Genomic DNA, 18464 nt, shown 5'->3' on the forward strand with positions numbered 1-18464 from the left:
GGCTGACTGGTGAAAACTGGTTTGTAATGGAAACGCTGATATCCTCAACATCAGCAGCACTGGTAGGCACTCAAATATTGGAGGAAGTAGAAGAGTTAATAACAATGTTGGTGTTTAAAAAAAAACAAGGGGAGGGGGAGGAAGAGGGTAGAGAAGATTAACGTGTTGTTTTTAAGGAGTTTGACATCTAGGCTGTTCAGATAATTCATAAACTATTCTTTTACATGTTTGAAAGTGTCTTTCTGCTTGGAAAAGGAGGTGTTTGGTTCTTTAGGTGGATATCTTACAGTGATCCGGATACTAGTTGGTGGGGAGTGAGAGGAAAAGTAGCAAATGCTTGTATTATTTCAATACAATGGCTCAAGAAAATGAGCTTAATGGTGCTGTTGTTTGAGTGGGGGTGGAACAGGGAGAAACAGTAACTTTCAGTAAACTTGCAGCTTCTATGAAAGTGTAGTGAATGGGAATAAGGGTGAGCTGTAGAGTACAGGTTGGATAAAAGATTTTAAAATGGGATTTTTTTGTTCAAATCATCAATAAAATACAAAATTTCTCATTTAAAAGTAAGTTACAATTCAATCTTATCACAAACATGCCAGCCCTACTTAGTCTCATAAAAATGAATTAATGCCTCTGGTCTGTCCAGCTTAACTACCAGCTCTTGTTTCTTGACAGTTCTGGGCTCTCAATTTCTGTTGGTCTCCTGAGAAACGTGCCGATACGGACTGAATAGGATTGTTTTTGTTCTGTGCTTATGTGGTGGTGAACTTGGATCAAGTATAGCAGAGTTAGGTAAGACATTGTCTACAACCAGAGACAATATATAGACATTTATGGAGGCAGAATAGGAAGGAGCGTTGGAGTGAACTGGAAAGAAAAAGGAAGACACACAGTTTCCTATATTCTCCCACGTTTTTGCCACAGAAAAACTGTTATGACTTCTGGGTGTAAAAGAAACCCTATTTGGCAATATTTCGAAGAAATTCATTCTCTGGGTATAAAAAGAAAACATGTCAAGTGTAAGCAGTGCAAGAAGATGGTGCAGGACCTAGCTGTAAGAATCAAACAACATAAGGAAAACTTCTTATTGGGAGAAAATGATATGGCTATATCTGAAGAGCCATTTGGATCAACTTTGCAGTGCCTCATTCTTCAAGACTCTCTGTGCCTTTTAGAATAAATAAGATTTAACAAGTAAATTCCTAAGCTGTTTGTTACGTTGGATGTTGCTAGAAAAAAAAATCAGCTTAGTTGATCTTTATGGCTTGTATAATTAGTTAACTAGGGTTAGAATCTATCACCCAAGTATACAATACAGAACGCTGCAGTAAGAGCTACCTAGAGTTGCCATTTGCCACTAACTGTGGCTTTCATGGCCAGAGAGCCTGATCACGTCATTCTGTTGCACAGCAGGAAAATCTTTTTTTAATATATATAGAGAGAGACAAGCCTCTCTCTCCATCACAGACCATAATGGTGATGGCATAAGTTTATTCCCTATTTTACTTCAGCATAACCCAGCTTTCCAAAAGGAACTCCATCGTATATATGTTTTCAATAGGTCTTAGCCCTCCTCTTTTTCCACTCAAGCTCATCTGAGGTGGGTTTTGCCCACAAAAGCTCATGATACTATATGTGTTTGTTAGTCTCTAAGATGCCACAGGACTACTCGTTCTAAAATTAATTACACTTTAAGCACGGTCTTAGCTTGTTTTGATAACTTGGAATCATATCTGCATCAAAATGACAGTGGAAGTGGGAAGATGAGAGCAAGTTGTAGAAGTTTTAAGGATACCGTATATTTAGTGTTCTGAGGACTTGGATCAGAGATAATAAAATTTGAAAATTATAAGGACAGCCATGAGCTAGCAACTCAGGAGACTGCTGCAATTGCAAGTGCGAAACATGTAACATTTAGGGATGTAAGTGACTATTCGAATAGTCTCATTGGGTAGTTGAGTCATTACTTGACTAGTTGCTTGCCCCCCACACTTGTTGCCTCTATCGGAGAGGCAGTAAAGTGGGGGAACAGGAGCTGGTGCTGGGGAGAGCTGGCTTAAAAGCCAGTTCCTCCCTCCCCCCAGCCTTGTCTCCACAGAAGGAGACAGGGGAGGCAGAGGTGCAGCAGGGGGACTCAGCTGATTCCCAGCTCAGCCCAGTCCCCCTGCTGCACCTCTGCCTTCTAAACGTATTAAGAGTCATCAATGTTTAAAAGGCAGAGCTGCAGCAGGGTTAGCTCCAAAGGCCGGGAGCTAACCCCACTGTGGCTCTGCAATTTCCCCACTTATTGATAAATTCCATCCACTACTTGATTAGCTCATTAAACACAATTTAACATCCCTAGTAACATGTAAGAATTTGTTTAATAAAAGTGTGTGTGAGTTCTTACTATTCCTAATGTACTGCTGCTGTACCTGCAACTTGACACCAAGTTTATGTTGGTGTAAATGTTGTAAAATGCTATCCTTAGGTGTGAATTAACATATTTTAGTAATCAGATTTGCACTATTGTCTGAAGAAATATGTGAAGAAGTATAAAGGGGAAACTTGATTTAAATCAATCATTTTGTTTTAGCGATTTAAATCGCCTTGGTTTAAATAGGGATGTGAATGAGTAGTCGGCTACCTGATAAAGCAGGAGCTTATTGGGTAGTATCGACTATCACACATACACCACATCCTCCCCGCAACTGCTCTGCACTCTTAAAGGGCCTATGATTTGAGTGTCCACTATGAGCTATTTTGAACAAGTTGATCAATAATAACTTCTACATTTCATGCATTCCAGCAACTCCCACCCTCAAAAATCTAGTCTATAAAGCAGAAGGCATGAGAGAGGCGTTGCCTTTCACACACCCAAAGATTTCTCTCTTCTAATATAAATCTACACTGAAACTACATTTCTCTGCTAGGGTCAAGTAGTGTGACTGGTAAATTGTGACATAAGAATGGAGATATATAACCTTAGCCATACATGTACTTCATAGTTATTCTTAAAGTCTTTGATAGAGATCCACACACATTTAGGTATTGTGTACATCTGAGGTGTGGGGGAAATGATCTCTCTCTCTCTCTCTCTCTCATAAAGAAGAGGGGTAATGTCTCTTCAGGTGGTAACATAATGGCCACATTTTCATCTTGAGTGCTGCATATATAGGTATACATCTGTCCAAAACTGCCTCTGTAGTTAGGTTTGTATGTGCAGAAGGAAAATGAGAGATACATGATGCATCATGTCTGAGGGCTTGTCAATACTGGCAAGTTTTGTTGCCATAAAACCCTTCTTGGGGTACGTCTAGACTACATGCCTCTGGCGACAGAGGCATGTAGATTAGGCTACCCGACAGAGTAAAATGAAGCGGCGATTTAAATAATCGCCGCTTCATTTAAATTTACATGGCTGCCGCGTTGAGCCGACAAACAGCTGATCAGCTCTTTGTCGGCTCAGCGCGATAGTCTGGACGCTCCCCTGCCGACATGAAAGGGAGTTGTCGACAACCCAGGTATGCCTCCTGGGATGAGGCATACCTGGGTTGTCGACAACTCCCTTTGATGTCGGCAGGGGAGCATCCAGACTATCGCGCTGAGCCGACAAAGAGCTGATCAGCTGTTTGTCGGCTCAACGCGGCAGCCATGTAAATTTAAATGAAGCGGCGATTATTTAAATCGCCGCTTCATTTTACTCTGTCGGGTAGCCTAATCTACATGCCTCTGTCGCCAGAGGCATGTAGTCTAGACGTACCCTTGGTGACACAATCTGGAGAGCATTCACATTGCAACGTGACAAAAGTCTCCCCAAATGCCCAGTTTTGGTGACAAAAAACTTCTACCTCCGTTTGATATTTGTGTGTGTGTGTGTGTGTGTGTGTGTCTGTGTCTGTCTGTGTCTTCCCCTCACCCTCTACTGTTAAGTCATGCACTGTGTACTACAGTAGTGTGTTTTTTTTTTTTTTTTTTGGTCACGTTCATTGAACTCCAGAATGTTTCCCACAATGCCTGATGAGTCACTCTGGCCAGCGCTTTGCACTCTGCTGCTCTGCAGCCATGTAAACAGATACGCCATTCTCATCTGTAAACTCTGGTAACTTTTAAAATACATTTCCTGCTGTCTGGCTTATTGTGTAGTGAGCACCCAGGAGATTTTGAATTTTATCAGTGTATGGGATGAAGAATCGGTGCACAGCTTTGTGTGACCCTTTATGTGAACCGGTATGATCGAGACACTCTATAGGTTGAACCTCCCTAGTTCAGCACCCTCGGGATCTGAGCGGTCCCAGATGAGGGAATTTGCTAGATCAGGGAAGGTCTCCTGCTGGCTGGGCTATACAGCTGCCCTGGACTCGCTGCCATAACCGTGGCTCCAGCAGGCCTGGCATAACTCAGCTGTGGCCCCACTGCTGGCCAGCATGTGGCCCCAATTGGGCTGCCGACCTGCTGTGGCCCCAGCTCCGCTGCCACAGCCCAAAACAGGCTTCCCTTGTGGGGCAGCCACAGCCAGGTTGCCATGGCTCTGTCCCCACTGCTGGGCCAGCACGCAGCCGCCATCGGGTTGCCACAGCACAACCTCAATGCTGGGTCAGCATGCACAAGTTGTTCTGCCCCACCTTGCTACCACCAGCTTTACCTTGCCTGGGGCTTTCAGCTGCTTGCCCTCCTGTCCAAGAACTCTCTCATTCAACAACATCCATGGTGCAGTTGCCGGACGGACGAGAGTGTCCCGGTTTAGGGAGGTGCAACCTGAACGATGCAGTGCCAGGATCAAGGAACTCCAGCAGGCATAGGAGAAGGTAAAGGAGGCAAACAGCGGTCTGGTGGCTCACCCAAAACGTGCTGCTTTGATCAACTAGACTCAGTCCTGGGTGGGGGCCCTATGTCCACAGCCAAGGAACCTGTGGATACTTCCTGTAGCACAGTCAGAAACAGGACTTAACCTAGAGGCTCTCACATTGTCATCTGCATCCAAGACTACTTCCTCTGGTACTCAGTGCTTAAGTACCTCTGCTGCAGTGTATGACGTCCTGAACGCACTGAACACAATATGGGAGAGAAGTCTGGAACCCGTGATTTCTCACAGCCTCACTCTCCATCTCTCACAGATGGAGTGTGCAGCAAGGGCTGACGCTGGAATGGTGCACAAGTAACCTGGAAGCCCTTGGAGGACTGGGGAGCAAATAGGTGGCTGAGAGCATGTTTTACACATTCCCAAAATGCCTAGTGTTACATGGCACATTCCCCCAGTACTCAGTGACTGAAGGTGGTGCCAGGCACTGTGGGATGCTTACCCACGTTGTTGTATTCTTTCTGTCGATGGGTGTTAACCGTGTGGCCATGATATGTTGAAGGAGGGTGGCAGTGTAAACATGATTTGGTGACTTTCTTTTTGGCAACTTATGAATGTAGACAGCACTTTTGTTGCCAGCTCTTTCCAGTGTAGACATAAGCCTGAGATAAGAATCAGATCCTCCAATTTAAATCTTGCATGCTTTGCATTTTTAATGATTTCCCTTTGTTGAAAATTTAAAACCCTTCCTGTTCTGCATATAGTGATGCATGGAAGGGTGTTAAACAGGGGGTAGGGTGGGGTGCAGAAGTGTGCCATCTGTGTGTGTAACACAGCTTGTTTTGTAGGCCTCCATTTGTGAGAGTGATAATATTAGCCTGAATTGCAGCAGTAGGATTTGCAGTTCAAGGTTGTCTTCTACAGTAAAATAAAAATAAAATGGTGTATCTGTATTTTGATATAAGCTATTTATACTTAGCAACTATCTCTCTTTGGGCAGTTTGATTAAACTTGTTCATCTAGCATTTTGAGGGGAAATACTTAATTGTTTCAGGAAAAAAATCTTCATCTGAAATACTAGTAATAGTATAATGTAGGCAGCTTAAGTATTAGAAGCCTGTTCCCCAGTATTTCCTCTTCTAGCAAGCATGTTGGTTGGTTTTACAAGCTTACGGCCCAAATTAAGGTAAAATATGGTAGTTATTCCTCTTAATGTGTGTTTCTTTAGAATGCATTAGAATTTGCTTAGCTTTTTATAGAAATAATGTGAAAACTTCACTAGCCATTTGTCAACTCTAAACATAGTTTCCAGGGTAACAATCTCAAGTGTGTGTATTTTTAAAAGCTACCCAGTGTAATTCTCCTTTTAGCAAAGAGAGATGAAAACAAAATTTGGTTTTTAAAATATTTTTTCCCCTCAGAATTTCTCATTAAGAGCAAATGAACTACTATGGCCATAATTTTATTTGGATCTCATAGGTGACTTAAAATCAGAGTATTTATTCAATGTCTTTGTTAAAATGATTTTGTTTCTTGTGTGTTTCTTATCTGGTTAAAATTTAATCCTTTTTTTTTTTTTTTTAAATCGTTCCAGTCTCTCAAAATCACTTACTCAACTTAACTGGCAAACAAGTTGACTGTAATGAACGTTAGTTATTCCTTTGCTAGCTTAAACCCTCTCTTCCCACATTGTGATGCTACATTGGTTAGTGTTTGGTGTGACCACTTTATATTTGCTACACAGAAAATATCGTGTGTTCTTGTGAATAACTAATTTTTGTAACTGCTGAATGTGGCCCTGATTCTCCCTCTCAATCAGGAGTAAATCTGTCATAGTGGCTGAAATGATCATGGGCAAAGCATAGGTGCTGTAATGAGTAGCCTTTAAAAGAACTCTACAGAGTGAATTAAAATGGTTATTAATGCAGTTTTTTGTTTTAGGATTAAACAGCAGGTGTAATAAATAATAAAATAAATATGTTTTTCCTGAAAGCAGCAACCTGAAAGCAGCAAAATCATTTGAAATCTGATTCGTTGACAGGAATTTGCTATATGGGTAGGTGAGTGGTTAGCTTGACAATCATTGTGTCTGGAGAATCCAGTTTGAATATCTGGGTAGCTTTTTATCTACTTCAGTCCATCATTACACCACATGCTATTTGTAACAAATCTCAACTTTACATTTTAAAATACCGTTATTCATTGTCTTTTACCAAGTTCAATTTAAGTCATTAGTCAGCATATGAAGACATGGGAGGTTGCCATTTACCAGTTCTAAGTAAGCATATCTGAAATGAAATATCTTTGCATTCTTCACAAAGTTCTTACCTGTATAAATCAAGATGACTTATTTTCAGCTTTGTTTGAAGCTGAAGCTGTTGCAGGTGAGTTGAAGTAAAAGTGTAGATAGTCTAGCCTTCTGTGACTATTTGTGACCCTTTCAAATGTATGAAGTGATTTCTGTCCTATGTGAAAACCATTTTGTGTATTCTTATTCTGTATGGCTGTTGATCAGATTGAGTAGATGAGCACTGTACTATAGCTACAAACACACAACATAATTTACAAAACAGTTCAGATACAAACTCTTTGGGATAGTGAATTCATCGCTTTTTGGTGGAAGGGGTTTGTAAAAAGCTATGTGGACAATAGCAGTATATAGCACAGTCTTTTTTTAGTTGCTATAAAATGCTGGATATAAAGATTAGGAATCCTGAGCAAAAGATGGATATGTTTTTGGTATTCCCTGTAAACACATTTGCACATCAACATCTTAATCTTCCCTTCTCCCCTTCCTCTGGAAAAAAAAATTCTGTGAACTTGTTTTGGCCAGATACTACTCATTTCATCATACAGGAATGAGAATGCTGGAATTTTATTTAAGATAGAAAGCTGTGCATGACCAGAGTTTGAGCACCTTCACCACACAATTAGTTCTTGAGAAATGATAAAAGCCAATCATTTTGGTATTTCCTTTCCTTGCCAATCTCTTAGTGCTACCCTAAACCTATAGAATTCTCCTTGGCCACAAGCACTGTGGGGTCACAAAACATGTTTTGAATATACTCTCATTCATGAGTTTGTTCTAAGCTATAGAAAAATAGCTTTATAAATTTAGTAATCTGTATTGCACTCCTTTAAAGAAATGAAGTGCAATTTTCTGTCTGAGCACAGTGAAATCTGGGTAAGCATATAAAATTGATGTGGGCGCAGGATAAATCTGTTAAAAACCTTCTTCAACTCACCATTGATCTTTGTATTTGGATCCAGTTTCCAACTCTGCACCGAAAGTACAATTGAAATAAAACTATTAAAAGTTATCCTCCTCTTTTCTTCAGCTGCAGTTTTAGAGCAAGTCTAGTGCAGGAAGTAAAATACATATATATTTCATCTTGTCCAGTAGAGGGCTGTTGTGTGTATTTTGAGAGAGAGAAATGAAGGCAGTTTACATATGTCTAACTTTTGAAAAGTAACTGAACATTATTTAGAATCAGATTCATACAATCAGATTGCAATAAATATGTAACTCAAGTGAACAAGAGAAAATTGGTCACACTGACTACATTGATTCTTAAAGCTCTATTAAGATGCTCATGCACTCTTAATGTCAGGTTATCAGCAAAAATTTCATTCAATAAGCAAAACCTTAGTGTCATTTCTTTAAGTTATGGGTGACTTGCAATTGGCCTAATTTTTATAAATTATTAATAAACATAACAAAAGTAATTGAGCAAGACCAAAGAGCACAATCACATTGTAGTATTAAGCCTAGCATGCTATACATTGCCAAAGAGAGCAGTAGCAGTTAGAAGGTGTGGATTTTCATGAGCTAACAGTTAGTGAAATAGACAGTGTCTCTGGAATGAGGTTTAGATTTCCATCCTCCCAGGATTGAGGCATCTTTTTTTAAATGGGAATTGCACACTAGGGATGTGACAGGTTTACTGGTAAACATCAACCTTAATGAGTGATGCTTTCCAGTTCCTGTTAACTGGTGGGGGCTGGAGTAAGGATGCAAAGTGATTAGTCGACTATCCGATAAGCATATGCTTATTGGATAGTTGACTTGACTAGTCACTTCCCCCTCTCCCCCTGCTGCCTCTATTGAAGAGAGGCAGCAAGGTGGGGAACAGGAGCCGGTGCTTGGAAGGGACTGGCTTAAAAGCTGGCTCCCCCCAGCACTGTCTCCGGGGGGAGCAGGGGTACAGAGGGAAAGTGGTGGTGCTTCTGCCTTTGAAATGTAGCAAGAGCAGGACTCTTGCTATATTTCAAAAGTAAAGCGCATGGGGCCAGCGGGGGACTGCTTGAGTCTGCAATGCCCTGCACTGGTTGCTTTTGAAATGTACAAGAGCCCCGCCCAGAGCTCTTGCATATTTCAGAAGCAAACATGGGCATAGACCAGCTGCTTGCTCTGTGCATGCTTTGTACATTTCAAAGCGGGAGGGGGGCAGCTCTTGTACATTTCAAAAGCAGGGAGCATGGCAAACTGCTTGAGTCCCCTGCTGGCCCTGTGTTTGCCATGGTGCTTCTGCCTTTGAAATGTAGCAAGAACCAGCAGGGCTCTTGCTACATTTCAAAGGCAGAGGGGCCTTTATTGACTAATCAAATAGTTGATGCAAATTGCATCGACTATTCAATTAGTTGATTGATCTAAATTTAACATCCTTAGGCTCTCCCATCTTTGATCCCTTAACCTGTTTAACATGTTTACCAAGTTAACAAATTAAATGGGATATTACTTCCCTATTCCACATATTATACACTCTAAGTGCATATTTTCTAAGAATAGAATCCTGCTCTCATAAAAGCTAAAATCAGTAATTGGGAATTGTCCCTTACTATGTACAGTATTAACAGATTTTGCATGTAATATAATTCATGCTGCTTTCTCAGATGTTACTGAAGTAAAGTTTCATGGTGATCCTGCTTGGGTATGTGTATGCAGATCTGATTAATGTAATTAAGTAATATTTTATTGGCATGACCAGTTGTACGATATTAAAGTACAACAGCGGTGGTAGGTGCTATCCTGTCCAAATATGAACAGCCTAGGGCATCAGGCATTCATCATGGGTGTACATTCTTGATCCCTCATGAGCTGCTATAAGGCATGATAAAGCATTGCTCTCCCACTTTTTTTTCCATATTGCTTTTTGGTAAAAAGCCTCAGATGTTTTTACTTAAAAGAAATAATCTTTGCACTCTTTCTACATTGTAGTAGAAAGTGTCTGCGTCTTTTCTGTCACGTTAGCTCTTGATGGCTCTGGGTTTGGACTGAAATTTCTGTGTTCTAATTGCATCTACTACAAAACAGTAATCGGAAAGGATTCCCCCACCCTGACCTTTGTACTTATATTTTTGTGATTTGGGAAGAAAAGCTAGATGATGTAAAAGCATTTTTGGCATTCCCACAAATTATAGGGGATCTAGTCATTTTCTAATGTCTTTTTTTTAAAATGCTTATATCTATGTGCTAATAAGTCAACTTTTTTTGTCTCTAGTCACTTTAAAAATTGAGACTTGGTACAAGAGGTCATGAATAAAGAGAGAAAATGAGTTTTATTATGTGTCTTGTGCTTTGAGATGAAATTGAAGAAACACGATTTTCTTGCTAGATGAAATAGGAGAAGGGAATTGGGGACATGAAATTCAGCAGCTGATATGCATTCATAATTATTGCCTAGTTTTTTATCTGGTGTTGAGCTCTTTCAGTTAAGCCTGTTGATAGCATGTGGTGTGTCTTGTCAGTACATTTAGATCCTTTTGTTGCAAGTGGTGACACTCACTTAGAACACTTTAGTGAATTTTAATTGGAATCTACAAATGAGCAAGATTATAATAACATACTTTGAACCACACTGAATGGCATTTAGACTGGTACTTTACCTTGAAATGTTCTAATGCTTCATACTGTGATTACAGACTTGACTGTAAATATACATTCATTGAGTTTTAAAGTTGGGGTGATGACTGAGAGAATAGTTTGAGAATGCAGGACAGGATAGGACAAATGTGGACTTTTTAATCTCTTAATGAAAAGCCTTTAACGTGAAAGTTGCCAGTTTGCAAAGATGTTCCAAAAAGATTCATACTTTTCACATTGCTCCTTGGGCTAAAGTAGCTCCAGACTATTGCCAGTAGATTTTTTTAATTTCCAATATTTCTAAATTCAGGAGTCTGATTTATTTTTTAATTCACTTATTTTACTGAAGACCACTTTTATTTTGTCCACTTGATTGTGAGCTCCACCATGAAGTGATCAAATGTGTGTTGACCTAGTTAAGAAAGTTGGCATATATAAAATCCTTATACAACTACATTGCAGTAGGTATCTATTCATCTTCTCCATTAACTTTTGAGATGATAGCTGCTATGTTAGTCAATTTAATTGCCTATCAGAAATGGTTTATATGGAAGTGAGCTGTACAGCTAGAATACTGGGGCTAGGAATTAGCTACTGAGGAGAATGTTCATACACCAAACATGCTAAGGATACAACTGGAGTTTGGTTTAAGACAAAAGTCCTTTTTAGACTCAGTATTTCAAGATGCAAAAACTAGCCTGGAGTGGTGAGGGGGAGAGAAATCCATTCTAGCAGAAATGGTCACAGAGAAAAAGAATGCCTTCCATGCTATTGTTAAGCAAGTCTGTTCATCATAATACACTACTTGCCAGTCTGTTTTAATTGTTACTTTTTTGCAAAACCATACAGTTTTTACACTGATCACATTCTTCATAAATAAACTTTGAACTTTTAAAGCATTGAAAAAGCAAAATTGTATGTGCTTCAACCAACTATATTGTGTATTCTGAGACAAAGTTTCTTCAGCTATTTTTAGCCACCTAAGACTTAAAGCTCGTGAGGGATATAGAGTGAGACTAAGTGATACTTTTTATAGTACAGTGTTATCAAATGTAGTAATATTTTTTTTACAATGCTAGCTTACACATGCACACACACACTACCTGAGTACAGCTAGCACTGTGTTAAATCTACACACATTCTTAAGAATCCCAGGGGCTATGTGGCATCTCTGGCATTTATTTGTTCTCTTGCTTTGGGGGAAGGAAGGAGACAAAGGATTTGGCTGTGAATCTAGTCAGAATATCACTGGACTTCACTATTGTTCTAAAAACTAAATATTTTGACTGAAAACTAAGATCCATTTGAAATGAAAATATAATTAACTAATTTGTTGATTTCTACTGTGGAAGCAAAAAAAGTCAGGAATTCAGGTGTTAAAATGTGATCAATTAGGCAAGTCTTTAAATCTCAAACCAAACCTATTTATTCTGTGTGTTTTTTGCAGAGGCTGTACAATACAGTAAATATTTGAAATTTCTTCTTGAAAGTGTCCTGGTATTTAAAAAAAAAATTCTCAAAAAGAGTGAGGGGTGACAAACTAGTATTTTTGTCTATGCTTTTGTGTATAGAGAGCTAGATACTTGTGTGTCTTGAGAGGTTTAAATGAAAATAGCTTTCCACTACATGTTTCTATGAAATATCATAGCTGCCAAATGTAAAACAAGTATTACTGTAACAGTTTGGACTTAATAGGGTTTTGATCAAATTTCCTCCCTTTGTTCTTAATTGTTTTGCCTTTGAGTTTTGTGGATCTGGTTCTGCCTAATTTGTTAGAAAATATGCTTAAATGTACATTTTTTTGCTGTTAATATTTTTCTGTTAACTATTTTCTTTAATTTGTCTGCAGGAGTCGAAAACTTCAAATCAGAAACATCCCACCTCACTTGCAATGGGAGGTATGAATTCACATTTTTAAATTAAGACATCCGTATCAAAAGCTTTTTCTCTTCTCCATATGACTTCATCCCTTCCCCCATCCTTCGTTGGCTTCATACATGCTGCATTTTGTTTTTGGGGGGGGGAGGGGAAATCTTTTGAAAGTGTGAACAATAGTGCCTTCTAAGCAGTTCAGATAACTGCGTTCATTTCTTCTCTCTGAGTTAACATAAAAAATGTTGAAATAGATTCTTAGATGCATGCAGACTTCCTGATTGTCTCCTTGACTGAAGGTTTGTCTGTTCCAGTATTTTCTGGTATAGGAATTCAGTAATCTTATGAAAGTTTAGATTTAAATACTTTGGTAAAAACCTTTTAATAGCAAAACTTCAATATTAGGTCTTTGTCTTTCAAATATTTTTTTTCTTTTCCATCAGTAGCATCATTATGGTAATTCTACAAATGGGAACTGTAGTTTTCTAATACAATTAAAACATTCACCCTGTCACCAATCCATTTCCATAATAATTGCATATGATGCCAATGGATAACGTTTTACAATAGGTTGTCCTGAGGAGATACCCATCAGCTAATCTAGGACAGAGGGATACTTGAGAAACACTTACTTTTTTTTTGTTTTGTAGGAAACTGTAGTAAGTCGTCATGCAAGCAAATGGAGACATGGGGGTAGAAAGAATAGTATTTATAACGTCTTCATCTGATGAAGCAGGTTGACCAGGCCTGTTGGGTTGTGTCTCTGCAGCTACTTCATCTACAAAACATATACTAGGTTTTGCCCTGGATTAGAAGAATGCAAACACAGCTCTCTCCAGTTCAGGTTCCACACTTAGTGCTTTGTGTGTGTGATCAACACAGCCCTGTTCACCTAACCCCTCCTTCTGGTTTTCATTGTCAAATCTGGAAGTTGCAAAATAAAATATGGCCCAACATTTTGATTTTAAAACGTGTCATTATCCACTGATAAGATTTGCAGACAAATCAACTCAAACTGAGGGCGTAGTAAATAACAAGGAGGATAGGGCACTGATACAGAGCAATCTGGATCTCTTGGGAGACTGGATGCAAACAAATATGGAGTTTAATACAGCTAAACATAAATGTACGTGTCTATGAACAAGATGGGGTGTTCTCTCGAAGATTTGAGGCTTGTAATAGATATCAACTGAACTTGATCTGCTAGAAGAGGTCACGTGATCTATAGGTGGACAAACAGGAATCTTGTGTAGGAATAGGGAGGTTATATTATCTTTGTATTTGGCACTGATTTTGCTGCTGCTGGAACACTGGAGTCCAAGGCTAGTGTTGAAAAATTGGAGAAGTTTCAGAGAAGAACTGAGATTTAAGGATTGGAGAATCTGCAGGACAGTGATAGACTCTAAGAGCTTGAAGCATTTATTTTAAGAAAGAGAAGGCTATGGGATGACTTGGGGGGAACAGATACCCAATAAAAATGGGCTCGTCAGTTTAGCAGAGAGAGAAGCTTTGACATACTGCATTGGCTAGAAGTTGAAGCTAGACAAATTCAAACGGGAAATAAGATGTAAGTTTTTAACAGTGAGTAATTAACAATATGAACAACTTACCAAAGGTCAAGAGAGATTTTCCATTACTGTCCACTTTAGAATCAAAATCACAGGTGCCAGAACTAGAGACGCTGGGGGTGCTGCTGCACCACCTGACTTGAAGAGGTTTCCATCATAAATACGGATTGCAGTTTTGTTTAATGGGTCTTACCATTCCCGCAATACAAATAGTTCCAGCACCCCGATCAAGATTGCTTGTTATTGTAAAAGAGATGCTCGAGGAATTACTTTGGGGAAGCTCTGTGGCCTATGTTAATGCAGGAGGTCAGACTATAGAAGATGATTGCAATGGTCCTTTCCGGCCATGAAATCTGTGAATCAGAATATCCATCATAGGTCGCTCCTCTGTTTCTGCCAGTAGCCATCTGGGTACCTTCGTGTGTTATACTACCTCTATCATTGTGGTGACGGCTTTCCATTTAAAGGCATTAGCAACAGTGAATTCACTAGTGCAGGGGTGGGCTGATGGGAGCTGCGATGGTAGGGTAGTGCACAAAGTCCCCTCCCTCCTTATTCCCGCATATGGTGTAGAGAGTCACACGGAGCAGCCAGCTGCTTTGAGCAGTCTGGGGCTATGGTACCATTGGGCTGCTCACCTGAAGCCACCAGTGTTTAACACCTCTCGGCCAGAGCCTGCCTTTGGCACCCCACCCCCTCCGACATGCTAACTCCCTGCCTCAGATCACCAGCTGAACCCTCTGTGGAACCCGCTCTCGCTCCTCCCTGCGTTGCAGCTCCCTCCCTGACACTGCACCGCATCCTGCATCCTTCCCTTGAGCCAGAATCCTCTCGTGGACCCAGGTCCTGCAGTCTAATCCCCTGCCCCATGTTCCAACCCTCTCCTTCACCCAAACTCCTTCTCAGACCTCACATCCTCTCCTGCACCTCAGTCCTGTACCCTGAGCTCCCTTCTGCACTAGGGATGTGACAGGTTACTGGGTAATGCTTACCGGTTCCAGTTACCCGTTAAATGGTGGGGGCTGGGGCCAGCAGGGCTGGAGTGGCCTCCCCACCTGCTTCCCTTTTAACCAGTTAACTAATTAAACAGGATTTTACAGCCCTATTCTGCACTCAACTTCTATCCCAGACCCTACAACCCTCCACAGAAAAGTGCAGCTCTTGGCCACTTGCCAACATCTTAAAAATTATTGCTCACCTTTGTTCTAATGGACTTTATGGATTCTCTGACACTGCTATTTTGAGGGTAAAAACTCTGCCTGGGAGGGAAGGTAGGGTTTTTGGCTTTGAATGTGTGTCAGTGTTCTGAGGTTTTTTAGTAGCTTGTTGTTGTTGTTGTTGTTGTTGGTAATACTTACTAAGTAGAAGGTGGTGTCAGTATTGTCATTTTTCAGTGTCAAAACTTTTCCCCGATTTCTGAACTTTGTCATGCTGGTTGTGTCCAGTTCCTTGAAATGCTTTTATGTACCTCCATCTATTCATTGATCTCTGATTCTGGAAAAAGATAGATGTTGAACCACTCTGGTCCAGCAACATCCATGGTCTGACATGATTTTAGTTAGCTAGATGTCCACTTACCATGGATGTGGCCAAGTTTCCTGTGGTCTCATAAAGTGTGTTTACAGCCACCAGTCCTGGCTCTCTGTGTTCTGTGCTGTTACTTAGCTCTAATTTATCTCAAATGTCTACTAAGAGCCCAGTAAACAGTGAAAGTGTGGTAATGCTGCTGGAGAATATTAACCTCCCGCGGTTCAACAAATTCTCTGGTTAGGCACCAGTTGGTCCCATTACCGTCGATATTTCTAACATCACTGATAGATATCTTTCCTCTTTTTCCCTCAACTTCTAGTATACTTGATACCCCAAAATGTTTGTAACTGTTCTATGAGGGCATTTTGGGTGCATTTCAGTTAAGGTGAGCTGCTTTCTGTATGGGTTGCATCTTCCCAAAAGGTTCCTAAGGCCAGATCTACATAACGAACTAATATCTGTATAACTTCATCACCCAGGGATGTTAAAAATATACATAGCTGAGCAATGAAATTACAAGTTGTACCTCCCTGAACTGGGTCTCTCTGTAGGACCACAGATGTTCTTGGACCAGGGAGCCCAGGTATAGGGAGGTTGTGCCACGTAGCGGGGTGTGTGTGTGTGTGTGAAGACTCAGCTGGGAGCCAGGGTGTAAAGGGGAGGGTGGCGCAGAGGGAGTTCTGGGCTCTGCAGCTAGGCAGCAGCGGAATTCTGGGCCCGGCTGCAGAGCTTAAGGGCCCACAGCAGCAGGCAAAGAGCTGTGGCCCTGGCCATGGAGCTCGTGGTAGCAGTAGCAGCAACCATGGAGTTGGGGGACAGCAGCTGCGGAGCTCTGGCCCCAGTGGCAGCCAGGGACCTCTATCCCTGGCTGTGGAGCTCTGACTTCAGCAGCAGCAGTAGCTGGGCAGGAAGGAGCAGGGCTAGGCTAGATCCTTACTGGGAAGTAGCAGGACAGCACAGGCCGTGTTGGGAGGGTCCTCCCCTGTTCTAGCAAATCTCCTTGTTTGGGACTGGTCAGGTCCCAAGGATGCTGGACAAGGGAGGTCCATGGGAGGGGAGGGGTAATACTGGTTGTAGACAGCCTTTGGTCTAAGGAAGAGCTTCTTCTCTTGTCATAGAATCTGTTTCACAGGGAGGTGGATTAACTATGACCAGGAAGAAGCTCTCCCATTGACAAGCATATGAGCATGTTCCCTAATTGTAGTGCTATATGTGAAGACAAGCCCTGAATGTCCAGTGACTTTAAACCCTGCCTATTTAACATCTCTTATTCACATGTTGAGACGCCGAAATCCTCCGTGTCTGTCTGGCTGTGTGTGTGTAGAAGCAGAAGCATGCAGGAGAGATACTTGAAGGCTTTGTCTACACTGCAGGGTTATTGCGCAAGAAACCTTTTGCGGAAGAGTTCTTGTGCAAAAACTTCTTGTGCAAAAGTGCATCCAGACCTCAGAGCACATTGCACAAGTGATGTGCTTTTGCACAAAAGAGTGTTTACACTGCATAGGCATTCTAGCGCAAGAAAGCTCTGATGGGCATTCACTGAATGGCCATCAGAACACCTGTGCTTTTTCCAATAGGGGTGTTTTGCACAAAAACCCCTCTGTAGCGTCCACACTTGCCTGTTTGCGCAAGAGCTGTAGCACAAAAAGGAGTTATTCCTCGTGGGGAGAGGAATAACTCTACCAGCAAAAGCCCTCTGTTCTGTCGATCTTCTTGCACAAAAACACGCTTGAGGTGTGGACACTCTGCTGGTGTTTGCACAAAAACAACTGTTTTTGCTCAAAAACCTTATAGTGTAGACATAGCCTAGAGGTATTTCCAGAACATGTCTATTATGTGTTCTATATCATTAATGGCCAATATGCTCCTTTTCAGTGCTTGCTAGAAGCTTTTTTTATGGGACTGAACTTGCCCTACCTTTGTGCAAAGCTTGTACGTTGCAGAGTGGTTCTCAATTGCCATGTAGTAAGCAATCATTGTTTCTCTTGATTAACCTCCCTGTCACTGCAGTCTGTTTAGATCTGACGACAATATCCCTGTGTCATGAGGGAGGTCACTTTTTGGGTCTCATTAAGGTAAATTTTTTAAATAGTAGAAGAAGATAGGGCTAAGCCTTCGCTTTAGATTATTGTAGTCCATGGGAGCCAACCTAGTGCTAAAAGCCCTTGCCAAGAGCGCCCTTTGAGTTCTGTTGAAAGGGTTTTGGATTTGTTACACTTGAAACTGCTTTTCTTGTGGCCACTTGCTTGGAGAGGAGAGTAAGAAGACTTTAAACCAGGGTTGGGGAACGCTTTTTGAATCAGGCTGCTGACCAATAGAAAAATCAGTTGGGGCCGCACATAAGTGAGAAGCTGGAGGCGTGTTGGAGCACCAGCACGGGCTCCCTAATGCTGAAGGAGAACCCTGAACCTCAGGGGGCAGAACCAGGCAAGCCAGGGGCTGCATCTGGTCCCTTGGGCTTAAGGTTTCCCACCCTTATTTTAAACTCCTTTGTCTTCATAAGGGCAAGTCTTTGCATGACTTTTTTTCTGTAGGTAGCCCTGTATGCTGTGGGCCACAAGTATCCATTGTTTCTGATGAAGATGGTCATTGCTATTCAAGTACCTGTTCTTTGAGCTGGCATAATGGAAAATGGATCCGTTTTACCTATTATTTTTTCTTCTCACAGTTGTTCTGTGCTAATCTATTTATTTTACCGTGCATATGTTGCATTGGTAGAGTTGGGGCTGTTTTAGTTCTTAGGGTTATTTTAACATGAAAATATATTGCTGGTGAAGTTTCTAACCAGTCAGCCCTTGTAGAAAGAAGGTGACAATATACAAAATCTTTGCTTTTTCCTATCTCCATAAGC

At 41.1% G+C, this 18464-nt stretch overlaps 1 protein-coding gene across 1 annotated transcript in view; it reads left to right on the top strand.

Annotated features, from left to right (window-relative positions):
* The window catches only part of IGF2BP3 (insulin like growth factor 2 mRNA binding protein 3), a 177346-nt gene that overhangs the window by 18587 nt on the left and 140295 nt on the right, over positions 1 to 18464 (top strand). The window contains exon 4 of the mRNA XM_075922211.1: positions 12493 to 12541. Coding sequence (XP_075778326.1) covers positions 12493 to 12541 — 49 coding nt within the window. The remainder of the gene's footprint in view (positions 1 to 12492; positions 12542 to 18464) is intronic.

This window comes from Pelodiscus sinensis, chromosome 2 (assembly GCF_049634645.1).
Source record: "Pelodiscus sinensis isolate JC-2024 chromosome 2, ASM4963464v1, whole genome shotgun sequence".
NCBI classification, from domain to species: Eukaryota; Metazoa; Chordata; order Testudines; family Trionychidae; genus Pelodiscus; species Pelodiscus sinensis.